This window comes from Oryzias melastigma, unplaced genomic scaffold, assembly GCF_002922805.2.
Source record: "Oryzias melastigma strain HK-1 unplaced genomic scaffold, ASM292280v2 sc00348, whole genome shotgun sequence".
Taxonomy (NCBI): domain Eukaryota; kingdom Metazoa; phylum Chordata; class Actinopteri; order Beloniformes; family Adrianichthyidae; genus Oryzias; species Oryzias melastigma.
In genome coordinates this window covers 104,353-113,971 of record NW_023416946.1, presented here as the reverse complement: position 1 = coordinate 113,971, position 9,619 = coordinate 104,353, and the positions used below count along the sequence as shown (strand labels likewise).

Sequence of the window (9,619 nt, the reverse complement as noted above, 5' to 3'; positions counted from 1 at the left end):
TATTAAAGTCAAAGCCCTTCCTCTCACCATACAATATCTACAATTGTAGATGTCTGATAAATGGTTTCCTCCAAACATATTTCTTTATGCAACCTTAATTGATGATTGACTTTATGCAACTTAATTCCATTATTAAAGGGTACCAAACTCTAAATCAGCTGTTTTGGGCTGTTGACCTCTATAAATGGGTCTTTAAAAGTTTTGTCTGTTGGTCATTGCTAAATTTTTGACAAATTAAAATAAACTTGTTTGATTCATGAAAATATAGTCAAAAGCCGTCTATGTGCTGCGCCCTAAAGGTTGAATTGAGGTATTACAGTTGAATTTTGTGATTGGTCCAACAATGAAAGTTTCAGAAATCTTATGCCATTTTCAGCGCAGTGGGCTGCACGGTGGGCCAGTGGTTAGCACTCTTGCCTCTCAGCGAGAAGGCCCCGGTTTGAATCCTGGCTGGGGGATTTGGGACCTTTCTGTGTGGAGTTTGTATGTTCTCCCCGTGCATGCGTGGGTTTTCACCGGGGTCTCCGGCTTCCTCCAAAAACATGCCTCATAGGTTAGCAGCCGGGTTAGGCTCAGGCACCCCTGTGACCCCAAAAAGGGACGAAGCGGTCAGGAAAATGAATGAAATGAATGATCAGCAGCTCCAGTAATGAAAACAGTCCTGCCCTCAGCCCCACCCCTCTGACTGGATTTTCACATTTCAGCTGTGGGTGGAGTCAGCCTCCAACTTTATTCCAAGGATGATCATTTTCTACATTTAGAATATTTTTGTTTCTTTATTGCATCTTTAAAACTGGGTCAGTTTCAGCACATTTTCTGTTTACATTTCTTATTTATCTTGTTACATTCATTGACCTGAAACTGTAGATGTCATTTTCATGCTTTTTTAAATGACAAGTTCTTCAGAGTTACAAGGATAAAAAGTAGTTCAGCCTAGCAATTCAGTTTTCATTATGAATATTTCTTGTATCTTTCAAAATTCCCCAGCCACTTTAGATAATTCAAGTTTATAATATGTAAAAGCTTCCTTGTATTAGATTTTGCTCATAATTTCCTACTTTAATTGGAACAAAGGATTCAAGAGGAAAAAAAAAACTGAAGACAAGAATCCATGCCAAGAAGGAAGTTATGACATTTATTAGAAATAACAAGCAGCTTTGTTGACACAAAAGTGTCTCTAAATGGCTGTTTGACAATCACCTTTAAGGCCTAAGCCTCAAAATGTCCTCCTGGACTTTTCTGCTAATTTTGACTATGAAAGGGTCAGAGAATGTCCTACAAATGCGTGTATTTGCCTCTTTTTCCAGAAGACATTGAATTGTCAATATCAATCCAAATCATCATTTTACAATTGATGTTATTTCATAATAGTGTTAGACCAATTTAAAAAAACACAAAATGGAGATGTTATTTTTAGAGTTTTTAGTGAGAAAAACAGTGCAAATGTACATGAACAACATATATTACTGGATTGTCAAAAGTGAGTTGATTGAAAGACACACAAACCCCCAAAATTTCAGAGAAGACAGAACTTTGTGTCAGACCAAATGCAGATGAGTGTCAAAAAAAGCTCATTTTTGATCACTGAAACAGCTGCGCAGCCATCCCACTGCAGAGGTCACACCGGCCCCGACAGTTCCTCCGACAGCGGCCACACCTGCACTGGCAGAGGTCGACAGACCAGCAGCACCTACAAAACATGAAGAAACATTCATGGTCCTGCTAAACACTACTGCAGAAACCTTAGTGGTAACAATCAAACCCTGCCTGGTCTCCTGTCATTCTGCACTGATTGCTGCTTAGTAGCTGACGTGGGTTTTTTTCTGATTTTGGATGAACACACCTGATCCAGGAAACCAGCAGTGAGCAGATATGGAGGTAACTGTACTGTTGTCCTGATGTGAACCACAGACTGTCTGTAAAAGCTCTACACAGTGTTTAGTGTGTTGGTGACTAAAGTGACAAGCGTTGTACATGCAGCTGACATCATTTTTGCAGACATTACTCTTATTAATGCTCTTGAGCAACTCATTCATGAACAATACTTTGCATCCAAATATAAGGCGCACTTAAAAGCGGTTTTTTTCCTTTAAAAATTGGCCTTTTAATCCAAAGTGCTTTTATGCATTAATTATGGTTGTGCATACTGGTGTCAAAGTGATTTGAGAGGTAGGTGGGGCTATGTCCAAATGTTATTGTGAATATGCTAACGAGGCTAATGTGTAGCGTGTCATACGTGTGTTTTTAATGTGTTACCAACAAGGTTGGGAGTTAGCATAGTCAGAGTAACATTTGTTTTACCGCTATTAGTCTGTTTCTTTACATGTTGGAAACAAGGTTACAGGTTTGAGAATACATTAACATGGCTAATGCTTTTAATGTGGCTAACATGTAGCATGTTAGTTCTAGAATTACAGCTAACAAACTCTGACCGACAGACTTATCTCTGACTCTTTTGTCTTGTTTAATGCACCTTATAGTGCGGTGCACCATATATATATATATATATATATATATATGACTTAAATATGAAAGTTTTTTTTAGCCATAATTCCAAATATTATGCAATTTTCAATTGACGATTTAATATGTAATCCAGACTTGCAATATGAAAATTCATTTTGGAATGAAGAATTCAATATGCAAAATTACAATTCAATATGACAATTTAAAAAAATAAATTTTCAATAAAAAACTCTATTGCATTTTAATGGGCTTTTGATGTTACTTTTCAAATGGCTATGCATTTTACAATTCCATTGCAATTTGATCATTCATTTTTAAAATTCATTTAGTCATTTACTATCATATAAAATTACATTTCAATACATGGTTTATTTTAAAATGCATTTTAAAGTAACTTAAAATCTATTGCATTTTAAAATGTCAATGCTTTTTTTTGTCAGAATTCAAAATAGATTGTAAAACAGCGCCTCCCAGTGTAAAGCCTTTTCATTGTCTTGTTGGGTCACAAATCAAAGAAAATGCAAAAGGATTCTGGTCTGTTCTTAATAAATCTCTTGCTCATTTTTGCAAAATTCTCTGGTTTCATTGTACTATTGTCTGAGTTTAATTTGTACATTAATAGTATCTGAAAATCCCATGGCTTATTTCTATTCTTTGTTTTTGTTTGTATTGAAATATTACTTTAATTGCATGATTAATTGTTAATAACTGTGAATTAAAAAAATGTGCAATAAAGTTTGCAAAAAAAGAAGATGAAGAGAATGTGTTATCTGCTAATGAATTAGCTTCTGTGTTTGTGATTGTGACTGTTTTTTTTTCTAATTTGTTAGCACAAAGCTAACAAATACAAAAGCAATGAAACATATTTTCTAAGTTTCTATTGGGATAAAAAGAGCCGGTGAGGAAACCGAATAAGAGCATTCTACAATTCTACATCAGAGAACAATAAACCTGCTGTCTACAGACAAAACCGGGAGTCTTCATCCAAATATGGATTTATTAAGAGTCCATCTCATGTAGCAGAAGCTGCTCTGTGTCTAACATGCAGCGACAGAATGTTTCACACACGCAGATAATAAAGTTACACACACGGTGGATTCACGTTTATTATACTATTTAGAAAACACCAGTTTTAGGACGATTTTGATATTTTATCCTGCTTTATTTATCCAACCCATGACAATTTAAAAAGCAATTGATCTTATTTTGATTGAATATTCTATTTTTAAAGTTCTCATATTGAATTGTTATTTTCATACTGAATTCTAAATTGTAAAATGAATTTTCAAATTGCATGATGAAATTTCAAATTGAATTGTCAGTTGAGGAATGCATAATACTTTGAATCATGGCTGGGAAAACACTTCCATCCCTAAATTCAAAAACAGATGATTGATTGACGGTGCCTTGTAATAGAGCAGAAAATCCATGTACTACTGGTACCTGCAGATTGCAGAGCAGCCACTAAGCTTCCTGCTGCCACTCCTCCTCCGTTAGCAGCGGCAGCAGAAGACATCATCCCTGCGGCGAAGGAGCCAGCTGCAATTCCTCCTGAGGTGAAACCGATGGCGCCCAGGGCAACAGGCGCCAATGCAACGGCCCCCACTGCACATGAGAGAAATGTGTGGTATATTCATCTGGGATTGCCATTAATTGGTGGGGCTTTTGACCCTTTAGAAAAACTTGATCAAATAAGTTCAAATGTCTCTGAAAATCTTACCAGCTCCGGCTGCTACAGCAACAACTTTTCCTAAAATAAAACACAGTAGCAATCATTAAGTCACCACCCAAACAAAAACTTTAAGACATAAAATAAATAAACTAATACACAAAATGCCTGCCAAAGCTCTCAAGAAAACAACTTAATAACAATCAACATGAAACAACCACAACAGCTTTCTCCACTTTTCCTTATTTGGAGATCAATGATTAGTTTGTTGGAAACATAAACCGAAAAAAAACAAAAAACAATCAACACTAACTGATCAATGATCTTCCTAAAAATGACATAAATTCCTTGTTAAACTATGAAATACATCCAACCTCTAAGTCAGACATTAAATATAGCATAAAAAATGTCATATTTCATAACTAACAATTTATAAAGTACACAGTAAAAGTACACAAATCTGTGTGAGGATACTAGAACAAAAATATATTAGAGTATCCAAGAAATTATGCACCATTAACTGCATATTATATTTGAAAACGCCATTTTTACTAGCTAATAAATCAAAATCTACTTATGCAGTAAAACTACACTGATCTGTTTGAGGAGATAGGAGAGGAAGTAAATAGTCCAGGTGTGGAGTTGTGAACCAAATTAGTTTTTTTAAACTTCAAAGTTGAAGTCATGAAGAGAAAAAAGTATAAGGATGTTAAAAAAATCAAGTTTCTAGCCCATTCCTGTGGAGAGTTATGGTTCTGTAAAGAAATGGCCGCAATGCGTAATTCTGCCACCAGGGGGAGTAAAGGAGAAGCAACCAACGCAGGAAAAGATTTTTGGACATTTCTTTGTATTTTGCACACTGACAGTGACATTGTGAGATTGTTTGTTACTCAGCATTTCAATCCTGATATTGACAGGCTAGTGAAGGCCAAACGATGCCGAGTTTCAAGAGAGAGAGGGAGGTTAACGCCAAATTCTTATGTTCACAAAAGTTTAATTTAGTTCAAATTTTTCACTCATTTGCACATTTCTATTTCCGGCAGGGTTTTTATTTTTTCTTATAGTCCCCTCTTGAGTTTACTATCAGGACTGCCCCAATGTCAGATGTAAAATATTCACTGTGTTTAAATTAAATCATCAATTAAAAATAAAAAGTGAAATCCATTTCATTTGAAATCCATCCTGTGAATAAATGAGGGATAAGGCTACTAGGTTGTTTGCAGCATTTTTTTCAACTGAGAAAAAAACAAAACAATAACAAATCAACAGATAAGAAGTTGACCATAGATTGTTTTGCTATTATGTTTCTGGTCCGGCCCACTAGAGATCAGACGAGATGAATGCGGCCCCTGAACCAAAATGAGTTCCACTCTCCTGGGTTATACATTCAAAAATAATAAAGAAAAACCTCTGGAGTAAAAGTGCGCTGCTTTGGGAGGAGATAGGGCTGTAAAACCCAAAGTTTGAGCAATCGAAACTGTTAATGTAATTATCCCCAAATCCTGCATTTATCATGAAGTGATGATTTGACTAAGAAAGAAAAGCAAACGCCGCCTCATGTTTGCCTCCTTATCCAACTTTATTCTACCCAATCTACCCATCTATTTTTATAAAACATCATTTTACGGTGAGAAGAAATTTCATGACCTTCTACAGCTTTTTATTTATTCCAAAAATTAATGTATTCAATACAACCACCAGATATAAAAAAAAATGGAATTTTGTTTAAAACAATTGCATTTATGAATGTAAAATTTAACAAGTAAGATGAATAAGTTTATTAGAAAATATAGTGGCATAGTCATATAAACAGAGGGTTGTATTTTATTGTTGCTTTGAAGAAAAAAGCCAAATTAACTTTTTTTCTTTTAAAAACTTTATTAATCACTAAACATAAGGTAAAAGGTCAAGAAAACACCACAAAAACTGTGTAACTCGAACATCAAACAAACAAAATTTACATTCTAGGTATTTAAATTATTTAATAAACATAAAATAGATGAAAAGAAGAAAAAGAAACTAAAATTATGCAGTCCCTATAACCATAAAAGATGAACTTAGACCAACAAGACTTGGAATAATTTGAAGTTTAAGGGTTTGTTGTTCTATAATTGAATGCTTTGTTTTTTTCATTTCATTGTTATAAAATGTTTTTACTTTATATTTTATTGTTGAAAGGGTTTATTAACATTATATTGCATAAAAATATGATGGCACTTTTTGCCTGTTTGATCTGTTAATGTATATATGACATTAACAAAACACTAAAAATACATAAATAAAATGAAATAAAACAAAATAAAATATAATTATTGCACATAAAAACATCACCATGTTAATTCCAGAGGTTTACATTATCTTTAAATAATAAAAATTACATTTTTGGACAAACCATGTAGTAAAACATACAATATAACGTCTGTTTCCTTTCAAGTTTGTGATGATAAATGCTTCCAAATCTGACCAAAATGAGAAAAACATGTCTCCTTTCTTGCTTGTTTGACAAAAACACACGTGTTGTGCTTATTTTAAAGGGGCCCTACCATGAAAATTCGACTTTTTGAGGTTTTAAATGCATTTCACTGTTCATTCCTCACTATAAAGAACCCCAAAGCAGCATTTTGATCCGTTCATGCATTTAAGAGCAATCCCTTAAGACACCCCCCACCCCAACACCCGGTCCAGCACAGCCGTGTAGAAGCCGCGTGTGTTTGTGTTGTGAAGGAGTTCAGCGGTGGACAGGCCTACTAAAGGCAGATCTATCATATGTGCATCCATCTTTGAAGAAGTTTGGATTATTTTCGTGGGAGAAATGCAGACGCATGGATTTTGTCTGGGATGACGTCATGAAGTGGACAGCAGAAGCACCATTGATATATATTACTGGATTGGGAATCACGTGACATACGGCGTGACAGACATGCGCCATCACTGCATCGAGTCTTCTCGAGTAATGAATGGCGGAGGTCCGAAAAAGTACGAAAAGAAGCACAAAAGGAGACGCAGAGTTTTACAGTCGACATTAAAAAACCTTGACAACAAAATAATTCGATGGAGAGGAATCATCACAGGACAGGAATCGCATTTTAATAGAGAGAAATCAGACTGGGAGCCGTGAACTGTGTGCTAAAGTGGGTGCTAGCAACTCGCGAGTAGCATGCTAGTTTGATTCTTCAATGTATGTTTTATTGATGTTTCATGTTTTTAAACATGGCGGGTGTTAATCGCACGTATTTACGTTCAACCTGCACAAAAACTGATGGTAATTCATGTTGGAAACACGTTAAATGTTCGGTCAAGATGCACGTTGCTGCATTGTTTTGCTAGCTCGTGGCTAGCTACTTTAAGAGCCTAAATCTGTTTGTCGGTCGCACTTTTTTTTGGTAAGAATTGTGAGTTCACACATAATTTTCTTAATCCGTGGCATCACTGTTGAGCTTCTTTCTTGGTCGTACGGACCGGAGAAAGCCAGACAAGAAAATATAGCGCTAATGCTAGCTTTCTGCTCAGTGGCATAAATGCCGCGGATGTTAGTGAAGGAGCTGTGGATGTAAACTTTAACCTGCCACACCATTTACTGCTGTTATCTCTGTGTTTTGAATCTTAACAGTTTCAGATGTATTTGATGTTATCATCCAAGTTTAAAAATGTTTTTGTATCAGTTAAAGATGCTAGCTGGAGCCTTTTTCTCAAAGTACTATGAAATCGTCTATTTGAAGGTAAATTCTGAAGCAATTGAGATTTATTTACCATGTATGTAATCAAAAAATAGTAAAAGTTTTAGTTTCATTTGAAAATGTGGTAAAGGGTGTTTTTATTATTATTACTTTAGCATTTTGAGATGTTTTTAATAGGGAGAGGACTAAACTTTGTCAGTCATTCATGCAATTAAACTTCATCGATCTCCCTCCTTTCTGGTCTTGGGTGACAATCATTTACAAGCTCTATTATACGGATTTTAGCACAGAGGCAAAATAAAAAATCACGGATAATTAGAAGCCACAATTCCTGCGCTATTTAAAGATAAATCTTAATAGATAATCAATATTTAAATATACTACAAGATCAATAATTTTCTAAGCTTTAATTTGAGCCATGTTTTGTGAAGATCGGTTAAAAAATGAGGGAGCTAGCCTGCGCGCGCACGTCGCTGTCTATAGCAGCGAATAGACTAGAGCCAATCCAGTAATATATGTATATGAAAGGTCTGTACTTACTACTCTACTAGACCGCACCAGACCACTCAAACGAAACGTGGCTTAACTTTTTTTATATATATATTATCCAAAACATACAGAACAATGATGTAGAACAGGTAGAACATTGAGAATGGCATATACATTACAAAACAAACACTACATAGTAAAAATGTCATAGCATGCATTACAAAACAGTTATTTAAGACACGTTAAATATATTTAAAGACAGACAACTTTTATAAATACGTATTGCTTTTCTGTTTACAATTGTAGATATGGTAAGTAAATAAGATTCTAATTTATTAGCACAGAGAAAAAAGTTGTGATAAAGAAAATTTTGATTTGTGAAAATGAAACTTAGCAAACATAATTAACAGATTAATTGTTCATTTTACTTGGAATGGAGTGTTCTTTTCGTGTAGGCCAAATAGAAAGTCAATATTGCAGTTTCTAAATGGTGTACGGTCTTTCCTAAATCTTTGGTGATTTGACAGTTCCAGAATAGGTGACTAATTGTTTCTGGGTGTTCTTTACAGAGTGTGAAGTTGACATCAATTGTTTTATTATATCTTAACATGTATTGATTAGTGGGGTGGATTCTAGGTAGAAGTTTGTAAGAAACATCTCTCATCTTGTTATTGATTAATCATTTCTGATGCAGTGTCTAAACATTATTCCATGGTAAGTCAGAGATCAACTTTCTCCAATAGAAGACAGCACATTTTGTTGATAAAGAGCACGTATGATTTTGTTATTTTTCCAGGCAAAATTAAAACAGGATTTTCCAACAGTGGGGAGCAAAGTTGAAAGAGCAACTTTCTAGATTATTTTGGATATTATAATACCTAGGTATGATACAGTTTATTTTATTGGAATGTTACACATTGACTATAAAACACAATCTCTGACTCAAAGAAGTTCATGTGTGTTAAGATTGAGGTGAAGACCTGAGACACGAGAGAAAGACTGGATAAGGTTTAGAGTACAAGACATTTGACTACTGTCTCTTAGGAATAGAGTAGTATCGTCAGCTAGCTGACTAGTAGAATTGCTTTATCAAAAACTGAGATGCCTTGAATTGACGTTGAGTGATATAATCAGCAAAGGTTGTGATTAACAGAGTCAATGGTTTTGTCAAAGTCTAAAAAGAGTATAAAACTATCATCAGAAACCACGTGTGAGTAATCTAGAATGTCAAGAACAAGACGAATATTGTTGGAGATGTGTCTGTTTTGTATGGATCCAGATTGTGTCTGTGCAATAACTGAATTTAGAACTGATTTAA

At 34.8% G+C, this 9,619-nt stretch overlaps 1 protein-coding gene across 1 annotated transcript; it reads right to left on the bottom strand.

The window, feature by feature from the left end:
• Positions 1–1,025: 1,025 nt before the first annotated feature.
• LOC112141070 (interferon alpha-inducible protein 27-like protein 2A) lies at positions 1,026–4,216 on the bottom strand (the record flags this gene model as incomplete). The annotated part of the gene is given in 3 exon segments (XM_024264111.2): positions 1,026–1,690; positions 3,910–4,071; positions 4,187–4,216. Coding segments are annotated over 3 exon segments (311 nt in total), but the record flags the coding sequence as incomplete, so codon positions are not given.
• Between the last annotated feature and the right edge of the window lie 5,403 nt (positions 4,217–9,619).